Consider the following 20,170-nt stretch of genomic DNA (forward strand, 5'->3'; position numbering starts at 1 on the left):
TGATAATGCTGGCTGCTTAGCCGAGGCAGTGGTAACTGTAGACCGAGTCTGTGGAGCGGAGGCTGGTTTCATTGATGTGCTGAGCTGTGTCCACAACTCTGTACAGTTTCATTGGTCACATGGTCACGTGCAGAGCAGATGCCATACTGCACTCGGATAGGATGCTTTCAATGATATATCAATAAAAACTGACGAGGGTCAAAGAGGACATGCCAAATTCCTTTAGCCTCCTGAGGAAGTAAATGCACTGGTGCGATTTCTTGGCCATGGTGTCTATGTAGTTGGACCAAAATGGGCTACATTGTCCCCTAGAAACGTGAAATTCTCAACCCTATCGACTCTACACCATTGACATAAACAGGAGCATATGTGCACCACACCCCTTCCAAAGTGAATGACCTGCTCTCTTACTATGCTAACATTGGGGGAAAGGTTATTATCATGACACCATGTCACTCGACTCTCTACCTCCATCCTGTACTCTGCCTCATCATTATTTGACAGATGGCCCTCTACAATGAATCTGGTCACACAGATGTACAGTGAATGGCTGAGGAAGCTGATTTGTTGCATGCCAGTATTGAGAATAAACAAGGTCTCAGTGATTGCAGTCTGTTGGTCAGGAAGTGAAGGATTCAGTTGCAACGGGAGGGGTCTCTACTGTCCAGATGCTCCAGGGATTAGTGCAGAGCCAGGGAGATGGGGTCCGCAATAGGACCGTGTACCAAGGAGGATCATCTGACTGCTCCCAAACCGGAAGCCATGGATGAACTGGTAGATGCATTCACTGCTGAAGTATGGGGATGTCACATTAAAATCAGCTGACTTTTACAGGAAATTGTGTAGGAAGTTGGAGTTAATGTGTGCCTCTCGAAGCACTTCATGATGGTGGATGTCGAAGCCGCCAGGCCGTAGTCATAAATCCACACAATCTTGATTTTAATGGGATGACAGTGGTCTACTTAAAGCAGGCGAGAACCTCAGACTGAAGCAAGTAATCCCACCAGCCTCTTTGCACAGGATCTAAGGACACGGAGAGGGACACTATCCAGGCCAGTTGCTTTCCATTAGTTCACTCTACTGAAGACAGATATTACGTCCATAACAGTGACTGTGTGTTTAGGTGCATTGGAGGCCGTCAAGATGGTGAGAACACTCATAGAATGTGTTATGCCTGTTGAGAAGGGACATGCTGCTGTTGGCGATACTGCTTGGCATCATCTTTATTACATGCAAGCCCTGCCAGCTAGCCTGGAACTCGACTTTGGTCTGATATTGTTGCTTGGCAATCCCTAATAGCTTTATGGAGGTTGTATCTCAATTTCTTGTAAAGGTCAGCTGATTTGAATGTGACATCCCTAGACTTCAGCAGTGAATGGATCTCCCAGTTTATCCTTGGCTTCCAGTTTGGGAACGGTCAGAAGATCCTCCTTGGCACACGGTCCTCAACAAGTCCGTGATGGTGGTGACATGCTCATCCAGGCTGAGTGCTAAGACTTCATACATGGACCAGTCTACTGACTCCAACAGTCACATAGAAGCTCCCCTGTTTCCTCAGAACAGCAGGGTATGACTTTCTGTTTTGGATCTCTCCCCTTTCACCTTCTGGTTGAATGCAGAGAGAAGGAGTACAGTCTGGAAAATGATTAGCTGCAAATGCTGAATTTATCTAATCAACAGCTTACTTTGCTCAGTCGCGAAACAAAATACCTGACAGCTCTCTTGGGAGCTTAGGTTTATGTTAATTTTCCAAGGACCATTATTAATATTTATACAAGTAAAAGCACCTTCAATATTTTGGAGTACTATGTGGATAAAATAAAGTTCTTCTTCAGTCATGCTGGGGCTCAAAATATCAGAATTTCATAATCAGATTCCAAACTTCAAGGTAAATTTGCTGTTCAACCACTCATGAATGTCTTTAAAAAATATTTTAAAATATTGTCACGTTAAGTTGCTTTTGTATTCACATAATAGACAAAATCTTGATCTCTGGTGTTTTCCATGTGGAATTTGCATGGACTCTCTGCAACCATATGTGTTTCCCATGGCATGCCAGTTTGTTCTTCCATCACAAAGATAGGAGTCTGCACAAGCATTGATCACTGTAAATTGACCCTAATATATAGGTGAGAGATAGATTAAAGTTCAAAGTAAATATTATTATAAAGTACATATATGTCACTAGATACAACACTGAGATTCATTTTCTATGTGCATACTCAGAAAATCTATAGAACAGTAACTATCACAGGATTAATGAAAGATTAATGATCAAAGATAATAATGAGGGTGTGGGAATAAAATAGGATTAGTGTAAATGAACGTTTGATGGTTGGCATGGAGTCAGTGGGCTAAAGAAACTGATATCTTAGTCCTCATTCCTCGAAACTAGGGCCGATCTGCTGAATCTACCCTCATAGGATAACCACCCCTTCCTGTGATCTGCCTAGTTGTTAAATTGTAAACACATAGAAGATCCACAGGATGTAAGTACAAAGTTGTGCTTGTGGACAAAGTTAGGTCCCTCTAAGCCACATACATCTTCCTCAGGGAGAGACATCAGAACTGTACAAGTTATTGCAACTGCAGTTTCAGGAAAGCACTATTTTACTTCTCTGTAGAATCTTTCCTCACAAAAGCCGGTATGCCATTTGCCCCCCGATTGTATGCACGTTAGTTTTTGGTGAGTGAAGTAGATAGACACCCAGGTGCTTCTGAAGATTAACATTTTTTAATCTCCTTCCATGGAATCATTGAATCGCATAGCACAGACACTTGGTTCATGCCAACCGTGATCCATATCTACGCTAATCCCATTTTCCTGCTCTGTGCCCCTATCCCACTATGCCTTTCCAAACCTAGCACCTGCCCCGATACCGATTAAGCATTGCAGTTGCACCGGCCTCCACAACCTCTTCTAGCAGGTATTCAGCCTCGCTATGCAAGTAACTTACTCCCCAGATCCTTTCAAAATTCCTCCCTCTCAAGTTAGCTTTATTTCTCACGTGTACATTGAAATACGGAGTGAAATGCTTAGCTCGTGCCGGGGACGGGCTGCGAATGCTGCCATGCTTCCAGCACCAGTATGGTATGCCCACAACTTGATAACCCTAACGTGTACAGTGTGCCTTTGGAATGTGAGAGGAAACCGGAGTACCGAACGGAAGTCACACGGTCACGGGGAGAACATACAATTCCCCCGCCATGGGAACATTATTCATTTATTGAATATCCTGCATACTTCCTTCAGTTCTCAGCCTCCTATGTTCCAGTGAGAGTAAAACAAACACATCCAATCTCTCCTTAAAACTGCAGCCATCCGCTGCAGGCAACATCCTGTGAATATCTTCTGCACTTTCTCTATTGGTACAACATAGTAATCGAAATGACACGTAATACTCTAAGAGTAGTCTAATTCAGACTGGAGGCCTGTGATCAGCGGTCTGCCTTAGAAATTGGTGCTGCATCCACAATTGTTTGTCATCTGAGTTAGCCATTTGGACGACAATATTAACATGGCCGCCTGGTTTATGTTGTTATTGTTCCTCTCCATGCCTTGTGGGTGGCAACCTTGCCATTTCTTTAGCATTTTGTCTGTTTAGTTTACGAGACCATGATACTAGCCTGATGCTCGACCAGCACTGATGGAAAGTGTGCACGGAGCCGGCCAGATTCGAACCTGGGACCACTTGCCTCGAAGTCTGGCGCGGATGCCACTACTCCAGCAGCCGTGCACACCAGGTTTACAGATGACACCAAAATTGGGAGTGCAGCAGACAGTGAAGAAAGGCGTCTGAGAAAATCGAGATGAACAGGTTAGAGAATGGAATTTAACTTGGAAAGTAAGTAGTCTGCTAATCCAGGGCAGGCCTTACACAGTGAATGATAGGGCCTTGGAGAGTGCTGTAGAACAGAGAGACATAATAAAGGTTACATAGTAAGTGGTTGTGTAGGTAAAGACAGTATTTGGCCTGGTTTATCTTCATCAGTCAGCAATTTGAGTACAGGAATTGGGAAAATATGCTGTAATTGTAAAAGCTGTTGGTGAGAACAGATTCAGTGTACTGTGCAAAGTTCTGGTCACCTAGCCAAAGGAAGGATGTCATTAAGCTGAAAAAGGTGCAGAAGAGCTTCACAAGAATGTTACCAGAACTAGAGGACTTGAATTGGAAGGAGAGGATGGATAGGCTGGGTTTTACTTCCTGGAGAGTAGGAGGCCAAGCAGAGAACTGATAGTTTGGATTGAGAAGATAGCGAGTAATGGTGGAAGGGCATCATTCCAGCTAGAGGTCTGTTGTACCTCAGAGACCAGAGGTCTTTTGAGTAGACAATGAATTTTTAGCCAACCTTTCTTTTAAAAAACAGGCAGTTAAGCTTAGCTTACCATTCCTGAAATTAATCTTTCTTTCCCTACATAATCTTTCATAATTTTTTTGAAAAATTATTATTTTTACAACATAATAAATTGCTGTTAAATAACTGGCTTAAGCCAAAATGGGATTTAAATTTTCTAAAGGTAGTCTCAGTAGATTTAATTTAACTAAAGTCTGTAAGTTGATTTTAATTAAAAGCTTTACTGTTTGTTTTGAGATTCCAATTTCTTTTTTTCCAGTGGTTTGAACGGAGCATGACTGCGCAAGCACATGGAGGTCAGCCAGTCAGAACAGCGAGAAGAGCTTAAAAAGAAGACAGATTTATACAGCGAGTGTCAGAGAAGCGGGCATCGGAACAGAGGGAGACAGAGTAGAAAGTCTTTGGCTCAATAGGGCTTCAGTGATTAACGGTCGAGGCGAGGTAGGTTATCTGTGTAGAATACAGACAGAAAGTATGTGTGTGAGGCCGGTTTTCTGTGGTTGGTATGGGAGGTCCCCGAGACTCCCAGCCTCCCGGACGGCTACATCTGCACCAGGTGCATCGAGCTACAGCTCCTTAGGGATCATGTTAGGGAACTGGAGATGCAGCTGGATGACCTTTGTCTGGTCAGGGAGAGTGAGGAGGTGAGAGAGGAGGTATGGCAGGTAGTCACATCGAGGCTTGGGGAGACAGATAAGTGGGTAACAGTCAGGAGAGGGAAGGGCAAGAAGCAGGTATTAGAGAGTACCCCAGTGGCTGTCCTCCTTAACAATAAGTACTCCTGTTTGAGTACTGTTGCCAGGGATTGCCTACCTGGGGGGACGCAACAGTGGCCATGCCACTGACACAAAGTCTGGCCCTGTGGCTCAGAAGGGTAGGGAAAAGAAGAGGATGGCAGCAGTGATAGGAGACTCTACAGTTAGGGGGTCAGACAGGTGATTCTGTAGACTCAGGAAAGAAACGCAGAAGGTAGTTTGCCTCCCAGGTGCCAGGGTCCAGGATGTTTCTGATTGTGTCCACGATATCTTGAAGTGGGAAGGAGAACAGCCAGAGGTCGTGGTACATATTGGTACCAACGACATAGGTAGGAAAAGGGAGGACGTCCTGAAAACAGACGACAGGGAGTTAGGAAGGAAGTTGAGAAGCGGGACCTCAAAGGTAGTAATCTCGGCATTACAGCCTGCGCCACGTGAAAGTGAGAATAGGAATAGAGTGAGGTGGAAGATAAATGCGTGGCTGAGGAATTGGAGCAGGGGGCAAGGATTCAGATTTCTGGATCATTGGGACCTCTTTTGGGGCAGGTGTGACCTGTACAAGAAGGACGGGTTGCACTTGAATCCCAGGGGGACCAATATCCTGGCAGGGAGGTTTGCTAAGGTTATTGGGGAGAATTTAAACTAGAATGCTGGGGGGTGGGAACCGAACTGAAGTGACGGAGGAAAGGGAGGTTGGCTCACAAATAGAGAAAGCTTGTAGACAGTGCAAAAGGGTGGATAGGCCGGTGATAGAGAAGTGATGTGCTCAGACCGATGGTTTGAGATGAGTCTATTTTAATGTGAGGAGTATTATGAACAAAGTGGATGAGCTTAGAGCATGGATCAGCACTTGGAGCTATGATATTGTGGCCATTACAGAGGCTTGGATAGCTCAGGGACAGGAATAGTTACTTCAAGTCCCAGGCTTTAGATGTTTCAGAAAGGACAGGGAGGGAGGCAAAAGAGGTGGGGAGCATGGCACTGTTGATCAGGAATAGAAAAGGAGGAAGTCATGGAGGGGTTGTCTACGGAGTCTCTGTGGGTGGAAGTTAGGAACAGGAAGGGGTCAATAACTCTACTGGGTGTTTTTTATAGACCACCCAATAGTAACAGGGACATCGAGGAGCAGATAGGGAGACAGTTTCTGCAAAGCTGTAATAATAAAGATTTGTTGTGGTGGGAAATTTTAATTTTCCAAATATTGATTGGCATCTTCCTAGAGTGAGGGGTTTAGATGGGGTGGAGTTTGTTAGGAGTGTTCAGGAAGGTTTCTTGACACAATATGTAGATAAGCCTACAAGAGGAGAGGCTGTACTTGATCTGGTATTGGGAAATGAACCTGGTCAGGAGTCAGGTCTCTCAGTGGGAGAGCATTTTGGAGAAAGTGATCACAATTCTATCAACTTTACCATAGCACTGGAGAGGGATAGGAAGACGATGTGCTGGAGCTTTTGGAAAGCATCAAGTTGGATAAGCCACCAGGGCCAAACAAGATGTACCCCAGGCTACTGTGGGAAGCGAGGGGGGCGATTGTTGAGCCCCTGGCGATGATCTTTACGTCATCAATGAGGACGGGAGAGATTCCAGAGGATTGGAGGGTTGCAGATGTTGTTCCCTTATTCAAGAAAGGGAGTAGAGCTAGCCCAGGAAATTATAGACCAGTGAGTCTCACTTCAGTGGTTGGTAAGTTGATGGAAAATTCCAAAGGCCACTTCTCCACTTTTTTGCCCATTCTCCTAATCTGTCACAGACTCCCTGCTTCCTCAGTACTACCTCCCCCTCTACCTATCTTCATGTTGTCCACAAAGGGCCATAAAGCAATCAATTCCATCATCCAAATCATTGACATATAACACGAAAAGAACCTATCCTAACACCAACCCCTGCGGCACTCCGTGAGTCACCAGGCATCAATCAGAAAAGTTCTCCTCTATTCCCAATCTTTGCCTCCCGTCAGTCAGCCAATCTTCTATCCATGCTGATATATTTCCTGTAATACCATGGGCTCTAATCTTGTTAAGCAGCCTCATGTGCAGCACCTTGTCAAAGGCTTTTGAAAATCCAAATAAACAACATCCACTAACTTTTCTTTGTCTATCCTGCCTGTTATTTCCTCAAGAATTCTAACAAAATTGTCAAGCTAGATTTTCCCTTAAAGAAACAAGGCTGACTTCAGCCCAGCCTATTTTATCACGTGCCTCAAGTACCCTGAGACCTCATCCTTAATAATGGACACCAATATCTTACCACCCACTGAAGTCAGGCTAACTGGTCTATAATTTCCTGCCTTTTGCCTCGTTCCCTTCTTAAAAAGTGGAGTGACATTTGCAATTTACAAGTCCTGCCAAACCATTCCAGAATCTAATGATTCTTGAAAGATCATTACTAACGTCTACCAATCTCTTCAGCTACCATTCTCAGGATACTGGTACACTTGTGGAGCGCTATTTCAAGAGCCAAGAAACAGTTCTGGGAGAGGTTAGAGGCAACATTGAATGCACGTCAACTCTGGTAGGGTTTACTTCCTACAATGCAAAACCTGACATCATGAATGGCAGCGATACTTCACTACCAGATGAAAGGGAGAATAAAATCACAACTTTGAGGATCCCTGCAGCATCCAATGACACTGTGATCTGTGTCTCGAAGGTCAAGATCAAACTGTCTTTCAATTTGCCGGGGCCTGACGAAGTACCTGTAAGGCTCTGAAAACCTATGTCAACCAACAGGCAGGGGTATTCAAAGACATTTTCAAACTCTCACTGCTACAGTCAGAAATTTTTACCTAAAAATTTTACCTAAAAAAAAGAAATTTTTACCTAAAAAAAATTTTAAAAAGGGAAAAGAGAAAGAGAGAGGAAAAAAATCAAATCCATTGAAAATATTGAATAAAAGGTCGCCAGGCTTGTTCAACATTAAAAGATGTGTCAAACGTCCAGCTTCTAATTTTCTCCAAACTTAAGCAGGACATAATAGAGGAGAGCCAATGAAAAACAGTAGGTAATTCACCTATCACCAAAATAGGTTTACAGCAAATGTGATCTCAATGGCTCTTCACACAACCTTGGATCACCTGGACGCTGCAAATACTTATGTCTGGATGCTGTTTATTGACTATAACTCAGCATTTAACACTATCATTCCTACAATCTTGATTGAAAAGCTACAGAATCTGGGCCTCTGTACCTCCGTCTGCAATTGGATTCACAACTTCCTAACCAGTAAACCACAATCTGTGCTGATTGGAAATAACATCTCCACTTTGCTGATAATTAACACTAGTGCACCACAGGGATGCGTGCTTAGCCCACTGCCCTACTCTCTCTACACCCATGACTGTGTGGCTAGGCATAGCTCTAATGCTATCAATAAATTTGCTGATGATACATCCATTGTTGGCAGAATTTCAGATGGTGACGAGAGAACATACTGGAGTGAGATATACCAGCTAGTTGAGTGGAGTTGCAGCAACAATCCTGCACTCAATGTTAGTAAGACCAAAGACCTGTTCATGGACTTCAGAAAGGGTAAGAAGAGAAAACAAAACCAATCCTCATAGAGGGATCAGAAGTGGGGAGAATGAACAACTTCAAATTTCTGGGTGTCAATATCTGAGTACCTGACCTGGACGCAACATATTAATGCAGCTATAAAGAAGGCAAGACAATTAAAACACCTGAAAACTTCTCCAAATGTACCATGGAGAGCATACGAACTGGCTGCATGACCGTCTGGTATGGTGGGGTGGGTTACTTCACAAGATCGAAGCAAGTTGCAGAAACTTGTAAAATTAATCAGCTCCATCATGGGTAATAGCCTCCACAGTATCCAAGACATTTTCAAGGTGTGGTGCCTTGGGAAGGCAGCGTCCATCAATAACAATCCCCACCGCCCAGGACAGGCCCTCTTCACACTGTTAACATCTGTACAGAAGCCTAAAGGCACACACTCAGCGATTCAAGAACAGTTTCTTCCCTTCTACCTCATAATTTCTAAATGGTCAATGAAACCATGAACACTACCTCACTATATTTTTTTCTGCACCACTTACTTTAACAATTATCGTGTATGTATATGTATGTATCTGTATACACACACACACACACACTCACACTCCCAAGGTTGTCAAGCCGAGGAGTGGTAATGGGGACAAGCTCCCACTACCTAAAAGTGCTCCTCACAGCATGCGACTCAAATAGCCTCTGACAACCAAGTCTAACTCCAGGCCTTCTCGTGTGGCTTAGCCTCTAAGCCCAGCGGAACCGTTTCTACTGACAGGAGAAGGGGTGAAGGCGGGTCCTGGTGCCTTAAAACCAGTGCTTCAGGTAGATGGAGCTCATCAGCCTGGGAAGGCAGTCCATCTGAGAGAGGGAAAAACTCTGATTTCAAACCTCCGCTGCCTTGCGGCCATACCCACTCATGGGAAAGGCTTCGGGAGCAAACCCTGAGGACAAATCCGGAGCTGGAGTCCCTAAGGCAGTCCAACATTGTCTTCATTCTCATTCTGGCAACTCCTGCGAGGTCACTGGTGCCAAACTGTATCGGTGTTTGCCCTTCCCTTGGACAATATCGGTGGTGTGGAGAAGGGAGACTCGCTGCTTGGGCAACTGCCTGTCTTCCATACAACCTTGCCCAGGCCTGCACCTGGAGAGAGCACAGATCCACAGTCTCACGAGACTAACGGATCGATCACACACACACACACACACACACACACACACACACACACACACACACACACACACACACACACACACACACACACACACACACACACACACACACACACACACACACACACACACACACACACACACACACACACACACAGAGTCTGGAAATCTTTGATATCAAGCAGTAGTTAATTGAGTCATGAAGAAGAAGGAAGCATTTGTAAATTAAATCAAACAGGGAGTTTGAGGGCTATGAAGTAGCCAGAAGAGAACTCCAGACTTTAGTGAACAAAGTTCCAGAGTGTAGGGTGATTCGGAAGATAAAGACACTTGGGATCCAAGGTGAATTTGCAAGATTGACTTTGGAACTGGTTTACCAATAGCAGAGAGTGAGTCGCTGTAGAAGGTTGTTATTGAGGCCAGAGATCGATAACCAGTGTTCTTCAAGGGTTGGTACAGGGATCTCTTTATATATATATATATATATATATATCTATACACACACACACCACATACACACATATACACATATATACTGCAGACAGTGTGAAAGACTATCCAACATGAGCAAGATATAGATCAGTTACAGATATGGGCAGTGAAGAGGATGATGGTGTTTAAACTGGGAAGTGTGAGGTGTTATATTTTGGGAGTCAAATGAGAGGAAAAGGTATACAGTTACACTTAATAGCAATGATATGCAGAGGTATCTTGGGTTCAAGCCCATAGTTAGAAACATAGAAAACCTACAGCACTGTACAGGCCCTCCGGCCCACAAAGCTGTGCCAAACATGTCCTTACCTTAGAAATTACCTAGGGTTACCAGTAGCCCTCTATATTTCTGAGCTCCATGTACCTGTCCAGGAATCTCTTAAAAGACACTATCGTAACTGCCTCCACCACTGTCACCGGCAGCCCATTCCACGCACTCACCACTCTCTGTGTAAAATACTTACCCCTGACATCCCCTGACATCTCCTCTGTCCCTGCTTCCAAACACCTTAAAACTTTGCCCTCTCGTGCTAGTCATTTCAGCCCTGGGAAAAAGCCTTCAACTATCCACACGATCAATGCCTCTCATCTTCTTGTATACCTCTGACAGGTCACCTCACATCCTCCGTCGCTCCAAAAAAAAGGCCAAGTTCACTCAACCTATTCTCATAAGGCATGCTCTCCAATCCTGGCAACATCCTTGTAAATCTCCTCTGCACTCTTTCTATGGTTTCCACATCCTTCCTGTAGTGAGGCGACCAGAACTGAGAATAGTACTCCAAGTGGGGTCTGACCAGGGTCCTGTATAGTGCAACATTATCTTTCGGCTCCTAAACTCAATCCCACAATTGATGAAGGCCAATGCACCGTATGCTTTCTTAACCACAGAGTCAACCTGCGCAGCAGCTTTGAGTGTCCTGTGGACTCGAACCCCAAGATCCCTCTGATCCTCCACACTGTCAAGAGTCTTACCATTAATACTATATTCCGACATCATATTTGACCTACCAAAATGAACCACCTCACACTTATCTGGGTTAAACTCCATCTGCCACTTCTCAGCCCAGTTTTGCATCCTATCAATGTCCCACAATAACCACTCACAGCCCTCTACACTATCCACAACACCCCCAACATTAATGTCATCAGCAAATTTACTAACCCATCCCTCCATTTTCTCATCCAGGTCATTTATAAAAATCATGAATAGTAGGGTTCCAGAACAGATCCCTGAGGCACACCACTGGTCATGGACCTCCATGCAGAATATGACCCTTCTACAACCACTCTTTGCCTTCTGTGGGCAAGCCAGTTCTGGGTTCACAAAGCATTGTCCCCTTGGACCCCATGCCTTCTTACTTTCTCAATAAGCCTGCATGGGGTACCTTGTCAAATCCCTTGCTGAAATCCATATACACTACATCTACTGCTGTATCTTCATCAATGTGTTTAGTCGCACCTTCAAAAAATTCAACCAGGCTCGTAATGCACAACCTGCCTTTGACAAAGCAATGCTGACGATTCCTAATCATATTGCCTCTCCAAATGTTCATAAATCCTGCCTCTCAGGATCTTCTCCATTGACTTACCAACCACTGAAGTAAGACTCACTGGTCTATAATTTCCTGGGCTATCTCTACTCCCTTTCTTGAATAATGGAACAACATCCGCAACCCTCTAATCCTCCAGAACCTCTCCCGTCCCCATTGATGATGCAAAGATCATTGCCAGAGGCTCAGCAATCTCCTCCCTCGTCTCCCACAGTAGCCTGGGGTACATCTCATCTAGTCCCAGTGATTTATCCAACTTGATGCTTTCCAAAAGCTCCAGCACATTAAACAATTTCAACATAGCATCTCAACTCCTGTATTCAATACTTTGATTTATTAAGGTTAATGTGCCAAAATCTACCAGTGACTCCACTTTGAAGGAATTATGGTTCTGCATTCCCAGATCTCTCTGTTCCACACACTTCCCAGTGCCTACCATTCACTGTGTAAGATCTACCCTGATTGGTCCTCCCAAAGTACAACACCTCACACTTGTCTGCATTAAATTTCATCTGCCATTTTTCATCCCATTTTTCCAGCTGGTCCAGATCCTGCCTCAAGCTTTGATGGTCTTCTTTGCTGCATCTTTTTGAGTACCAAACAACTGAACCATCTTGACCATCCTCTCAGGCAGAACTACATCAAAGGCCTTGCTAAAGTCCATGTAGACACGATCCACTGTCTTAACTTCATCAGTTTTCCTGGTAATTTACATAGAACATAGAATAGTACAGCACATTACAGGCCCTTTGGCCCACAGTGTTGTGCCGACCCTCAAACCCTGCCTCCCATATAACCCCACACCTTAAATTCCTCCATATACCTGTCTAGTAGTCTCTTAAACTTCACTAGTGTATCTGCCTCAGACAGTACATTCCACACACCAACCACTCCCTGAGTGAAAAACCTTCCTCTAATATCCCCCTTGAACTTCCCTCCCCTTACCTTAAAGCCATGTCCTCTTGTACTGAGCAGTGGTGCCCTGGGGAAGAGGTGCTGGCTGTCCACTCTGTCTATTCCTCTTAATATCTTGGACACCTCTATCCTCTCATCCTCCTTCTGTCCAGAGAGTAAAACCCTAGCTCCCTTAATCTCTGATCATAATCCATTCTTTCTAAACCAGGCAGCATCCTGGTAAATCTGCTCCGTACCCTTTCCAATGCTTCCACATCCTTTCTATACTGAGGCGACCAGAACTGGACACAGTACTCCAAGTGTGGCCTAACTAGAGTTTTATAGAGCTGCATCATTACATCGCGTCTCTTAAACTCTATCCCTCGACTTACGAAAGCTAACACCCCATAAGCTTTCTTAACTACCCTATCTACCTGTGAGGCAACTTGCAGGGATCTGTGGACATGTACCCCCAGATCCCTCTGCTCCTCCACAATACCAAGTATCCTGCCATTTACTTTATACTCTGCTTTGAAGTTTGTCCTTCCAAAATGTACCACCTCCCACTTCTCTGGGTTAAACTCCATCTGCCATTTCTCAGCCACTTCTGCATCCTATCAATGTCTTTCTGCAATCTTTGACAATCCTCTACACTATCTACAACACCACCTACCTTTGTGTCATCTGCAAACTTGCCAACCCACCCTTCTACCCCCACATCCAGGTCACTAATAAAAATCACGAAAAGTAGAGGTCCCAGAGTTTTAATTTTTAATTTCCTTAAAAAACTCTATACGATTGGTTAGACATGACCTAGCATGCATGAAGTCATGTTGATTAACCCTAATCAGTCTCTGTCTATCTAAATATTCATATACTTGGTCCCTTAGAATACCTTCCAATAACTTTCTCAGTACTCATGTCAGAGTAATCGGCCTATGAATTTCTGGCTTATTCTTAGAACAACAGAACAACATTGGCAATCCTCCAATCCCCCAGCACCTCACTCATAGCCAAGGATTTTTGAAATATATTTACTTGGGCCCCTGCAATTTCTGCATTGCCTCACACAGGGTGAGACCTTGTCAGGCCCTGGGAATTTATCCACCCTAATTTGCCTCAACACAATAAACATCTCCTCCTCTGTCATCTGTATATGGCCCATGAGCTTGCTGCTGCTTCACCTCACTTCTATAGACTCTGTTCATCTTCTGAGTAAATAAAGATGCAAAAAGACCATTTAAGATCTCCCCCATCTTTTTCAGCTCCATGCATAAACTACCACTCTGACCTCCCAGTGAATTTTGTCCCTTGCAGTCTTTTTCCTCTTAATACATCTGTCGAAGCCCTTAGCATTCTCCTTCACCTTGTCTGCTGGAGCAACCACATGCCTTCTTTTAGACTTCCTGATTTCCTTCACAAGAGTTTTCTTGCATCTCTTATACTCACAAACCTCGGTTCTTCCTACCAGTCTATAACTGCTATGCTCTTCCTTTTGTCTCTTCACCAGGGCCTCAATATCTCACAACAACCAAGGTTCCCTAAACCTGTTATCCTTGCCTTTTACTCCAACTGGAACATCCAAACTGTATAACCTTAAAGTTTCACTTTTGAAAGCTTCCCATCAGAAAACAGCCCGTCCCAATCCACACTTGCCAGATCCTATCTGATACCATCCAAATTGATCTGTTTTCCAATTCAGAATCTCAACCCGAGGACCAGATCTATGCTTTTCCATAATTACCTTGAAACTAATGGCATTATGATTACTTCATGCAAAATTCTACCCTACACAAACTTAAGTCACCTCCCCCATCTCATTTCCTAATAGGAGATCTAGTATCACATTTTCTTTGGATGGGACTTTTACATACTGATTAAAGAAAGTTCCTGAACATATTTGACAAACACTTTCCCATCTAGTCCTTTTACAGTTTGGGAGTTCCAGTCAATACATATAAAGTTAAAACCACCTACTATCACAACCTTATGTTTCTTGCAACAGTCTGTGATCTCTCTATAAACTTGCTCCTCTAAATCCTGCAGTCTGTGGGGTGGTCTGTAATGTAGCCCCATTAACATGGTCGTACCTTTCCTATTTCTCACTTCTAACTATAAAGCTTCACTAGATGAGTTCTCCAGTCTGTCCTGACTGAGCACTGCCATGATATTTTCTCTGACTAGCAACGCTACCCTCCCCCCTTCAATTCCTCTTGCTCTATCACATTTAAAACATCGGAAGTCCGGAACAATGAGCTGGCAGTCCCGGCCCTCCGGCAACCAAGCTGCACTAATGGCTACCATGTCATAATTCCATGTGCTGATCTATGCCGTAAAATCATCCACATTTCCAACAACACTCGCATTGAAATATACGCAGGTTAGAACATTAGTCTCACCACACGCATCCTTTTGATTCCTGACTTTTATGTAGGCTCAACAATGGCTTTCTCCACAGCCTCAATCTGTTCTCTAGCAGTGGTTCCCATCTCCCTGCAACTCTAGTTTAAATCTCCTCGTGCAGTATAGTGAACCTTCCCACTGGGATATTTATTCTCCTCCAGTTCAGGTGCAAACTGTCACTTCTGTACACATCTCACCTCCCTGGAAGAGAGCACAATGATCCAAAAATCCAGAGATCCAAATAGGAAGTACTGCAGTTTGGGATAAAGGGAGAGTACAGAGTTAGTGCTAGGATCAGTATTGATGAACAGACCGATCTTGGGTTCCAGGTACAAGGCTCTCTAAAGGTGGCACAGAGGTGAATATTGTGGTAAAGAAGGTCTCAGACTGCTGACTCCAAGAGCCAGGAAGCCATGTTACAGCTTTATAAAACTCTAGCTAGTCCACATTTAGATTATTGCATTCAGTTCTGGGCACCTCCTCATAGGAACACTGCGGTGGCTTTGGAGGTGGTATAGAGGAGGTTTACCAGCATACTGCCTGATTTGGAGATTATATGTTATACAGAGAGGTTGGAAAAGCTGGGGCTGTTTTCTCTAGTTCAGTGGAGATTGAGGGGGGATTAGATAGAATTTTATAAATTTAAATGAGACATAGATAGAGTAGACAGCAGATTCTTGTTCCCTGGATTGGAAAGTCCAGTATTAGAGGGCAGTTATTTGAGGTGAGGAGGGAAGGTACGAAGCAGATATGCAAGACAATTTTTTTTTCACAGAGATAATGTCCTAGAATACATTGCATTTAAGAGATTCTTGCACAGACATATGAATACGAAGAGAAGGGAGGGATAAGGCTAATGAGGAATTGGATTAATTAGGAGATATTGGTTTAGTTAATTTGGCACACCATCAGGGGTCAAAGGCCTTCTCTTGTGCCCTATTATACAAAGAAATGTATCAAACAGAGTATTTTCCCATTTCTGTGCTGGGATTAAAGCAACCTAGGTATTGATATAAGAATGGTTCTGTTTGGGAAATGTCTACAGATGTACTGTAGAGAACACTCTGAGTACATCACTGTCTGGTATGGGGGGGGGGGGGGGTGAGGCTACTGCACAGGATCGAAGTAAGCTTCAGACAGTTGTAAGCTTAGTCAGCTCCATCATGGGCACTAGCTTCCATAGTGTCCAGAACATTTTCAAGGAGTGATGTCTCAAAAAGGCCGTGTCTATTATTAAAGACCCCTATCTTCCAGGTCATGCCCTGTTCTGATTGCTACCATCAGGGGGGAGGTACAGAAGCCTGAAGGCACACACTCAACGAATGAGGATTGAGGAACAACTTTTTCCTCTCTGCCGTCTGACTTCTGAATGGACATTGAACCCATGAACACTTCCTCACTATTTCTTTTAACTTCTATTTTTGCAATACTTATTCAATTAAACTGTTTAATATATAAAATAGTAATTCATAGTTTTTTCCATTATTATGTATTGTATTGTGGTACTGCTGCAAAGTTAACAAATTTCACGACATATGCCTATAATATTAATCCTGATTTTGATTCTACCTACATTCCACCTTGCTCTAGTTGGAACAGGAATTTTATGCTGAAAGACAAGCCTTGTGGTTCTTTTGATTCCTTGTCTTTATATTGAAAGCTGTACGAGTCCTGAAAGTCAGCAACAAAGACAAAGTAGGGTAACACTTACGGAGTACTTATAGCTGAACAAAACAATTTACAGTCCCTGCAGGTTGACTGTCGTAACAGAATGTCATAGTACTTACTATCAGAAGTCAATACAAAACATCCAAAGCACAATAAGTTTCAGATTGCATGCTGGGAGCAAGAGGTACCTCTGGGGCTCTGGGGTGTCAAAAATCAACCGCTTCTGGTTCAATATAATTTTTCAAATCAAAGAGCATTCTGAGATATTCAGCACCACTTGAATTTCAGCAGTAATGCACTGGCCAGGATGTTGCAAGCAGAGTGGGAAAAAAGTGATTTGAAAAAAAAACTGGAAGAAAATAATTTTGCATTTCTGAGCAACCGTTTTCTAATCTTTGCAGCCAATGCCCGAGTGACTGGCTACAACTGACACCAACCGTTGTAAGCCTGTAAAATGCACTAACTACAGAAATTTGAATTTAAACAGATCAAGCTTAATAAAAAGTGTGATTTAGGGAATGAAGAAAAATAACTGGAAAGAGAATAAAGGAAGCGGTGGAAAAGCATGAAAAGAAGGAACATTTTAAGTGACAGTGAAATAGCTGAAAATAAAGATCAAAGCAGGCAGATATACGTGATCCCCAGGGAACAAACGACTTCTGTTTTTATAGAGGGCCATCAATTTTTTTTCTCCAAGTCAGAAAATATACAAAAAGCTTGATGTGGTAGTTAACTACCTTCACAATATTGTCTTGAATTGCGTCAAAAGATAAAGAACAATTACTAAAAGTGCAGGGAGGGAGGAAGAGAGAGGGGGAGAGAGAAGGTGGGGAAGGGGAGGAGGGAGGGGGGGAAGGAGGGAGAGAGACTGACTTTTGAATTTAATATCAATGGAGGTCACTAATCTGTCAGGGTATCTAGAAGTCTGAAACAAAAACAGAATACTGTGCAAACACTCAGCAAATCAGACAGCATTTTTGGAAAAAGAAACGGAGCTAACATTTCATGTCAGACCCTTCATCAGAGCAATTGTTCTGAATAAAGTATTATGCCAGACTGATAGATTGTGTATATAAGCATGTCCACCAGATTGCATAGGATTGTTAATAAATATACAAGTTATCATTATGTTGACCAAGATCTAAATGCATTTGCAATCTAAACTCTCAGATTAAGAATTGTTAGTATTCATGCACTTTTCTTAGAACATATAGCTGCATTTTGTTTTCTATACCAAATAATAAAATAAGATTTAGCGCATCCACCTGAAGCATCGGAAAATGGTACATCTCTCTTTGTCGATGCAAATCCCACAGGAACGGAGAAACTATAGGCTTTCACCTGGAATATTAAGATCTAAAGAGCCCGAGCATAAATATTTAGGTATCTCTCCAATTCACAGAACAATGAACTTCTTTTTAGCGTTAAGGTATTTTGCTGTTAAAGACTGAACAGGAATGCTAAACAATAATTGTTAGATAAAGTGCCTATTCTTTAAAATGTCCACAATCAAGGGCTGAGTTTCTATTATTCCATCCGTCATATCAAGACTGCAAATTCCCGATAAATAAATCACAGAAAGTAAAGGAGCTGCGCGTTGCTATAAGTATACGGAGACTTGAAAGCAATAAAAATAAACAGACGCTCGAAAAGATTCATTGAAACTACGAACCATCGAGTGCGAGCATGGATGGGAATTCTTTGCAGTTGGACACGCCAGTAGAATCTGTTACACATGTTTTCCAGAGATTGGCCCAAAATGTGGCCGTGGTGATAACAGTACCGTCGATGGTAGACACTTTCCAATAGTCCGTGGGCACTGTGGAAGAAATTAAAATAAATCCAGACACGGATATAATGAAGGCAACGATTTCAATTGACATCTTCGCCATTTCTAGGATTATCGATCGGTTTATAATTTAAATCAGTTTAATTCTCTTTTTTTTTCCCCCTGTCGATTATCTCTACGTGTATCACTCAAATTAATAGGACTGAAATTAGAAGCAAAGCTGGTCCGTCACTCTTTTCCCTTGTGGGGAGCCGCGTGTGGCAGACTCCGTGTCTTTGGGACTGAGTGAAATAAAAATTTGCTGAAAAGTTGAAATCTGTGCACAGGTCAATTACCTTACGTCATAGGACAGTCAGCCTCTTTTCAACACCTTTAAACGTGTAAGTACCTTTGTCAACTCGTACCTTCCTGTTGGGACTAAACATCTGAGAATGGCAGAAGTGAAACCAGGATCCCAACAACAACAACAGCATATTCTAATGAGTTAAGTACCAAAACATACACGCTGAACTAACAAAAGCTGAAGTGATGTTATTTTTGGAACAAATAAAAATAAGTGAATATTTTAAAGGCCAGGATCACTGTCTAATAATGATGGTTTGATAAATGCAGTCAAGCCCACACATTATAGAGTCATAGAATGCTACTGCATATAAACAGGCCCTTCAGCCCATCTAGTCCACACCAAACTATTTATCTGCCTAATTCCATGGACCTGTAACCAGACCATAGCCCTTTAAGCCCATTCATGTACCTACCCAAATTTCTCTTAAATGTCGACCTCAAACCTACATTCGCCACTTCTGCTGGCAGCTCATTCCACACTCACCATCCTCTGAGTGAAGAAGGTTGCCCTCATGTTCCCCTTAAACATTCCACCTTTCACCCTTAACCCATGACCTCTAGTTCTCATCTTGCTCAATCTCATTGGAAAAAGTCTATTTACACTTACCCTGTCTATACCGCTCATAATTTTCAAAAGGTCAATAGGTACATTTAATGTTGGAGAAATGTATACAATATACATCCTGAAATTCTTCTTCTTCACAAACATCCACAAAAACAGAGGAGTGGCCCGAAGAATGAATGACAGTTAAATGTTAGAGCCCCAAAGCCACCCCAACTCCCCCTCCCACACATAAGCAGAAGCAAAGCAATGACGCCCTCCCCCACCAGCAAAAAGTATTGGCACCCCCTCCGAGCACTCGAGCATGCAGCAAAGCATCAATAAAGACACAGACTTTCAGTAGCCCAAATACTGCTCATTCACCCAGTAATTCAACATACCACCAGCTCTCTAATAAGAGAAAAAGGAGTGTCACCATTTCACAGCGAGAGGGGAGACATAAACAAAACAATTCACTGTTTTAAATTGGCTTCAATTGGCAGTAAAGGTGGCCATGGACAGATATGTCATTGCGGGAATGGGGAGATGAAGTAAAATGGCTGGCCACTGGGAGCCACCGGGAAATACAGGGTGCTGGGGGTGGGGCGGGGAGCAGAGACGGAAAGGTACTCACTCAAGTGATTTCTCCCAGTCTGCAATGGGTCTCACCAATGTAGAGGCGGCCTCACTGGGAGCACACAAAA

General features: G+C 43.2%; 1 protein-coding gene across 1 annotated transcript in view; it reads right to left on the reverse strand.

Moving 5' to 3' along the window:
- cldn10a (claudin 10a) overlaps positions 1-18,683 on the reverse strand; it is a 62,502-nt gene extending 43,819 nt beyond the window's left edge. The window contains exon 1 of the mRNA XM_073064152.1: positions 18,464-18,683. Coding sequence (XP_072920253.1) covers positions 18,464-18,683 — 220 coding nt within the window. The remainder of the gene's footprint in view (positions 1-18,463) is intronic.
- Between the last annotated feature and the right edge of the window lie 1,487 nt (positions 18,684-20,170).

This window comes from Hemitrygon akajei, chromosome 2, assembly GCF_048418815.1.
Source record: "Hemitrygon akajei chromosome 2, sHemAka1.3, whole genome shotgun sequence".
Lineage (NCBI taxonomy): Eukaryota > Metazoa > Chordata > Chondrichthyes > Myliobatiformes > Dasyatidae > Hemitrygon > Hemitrygon akajei.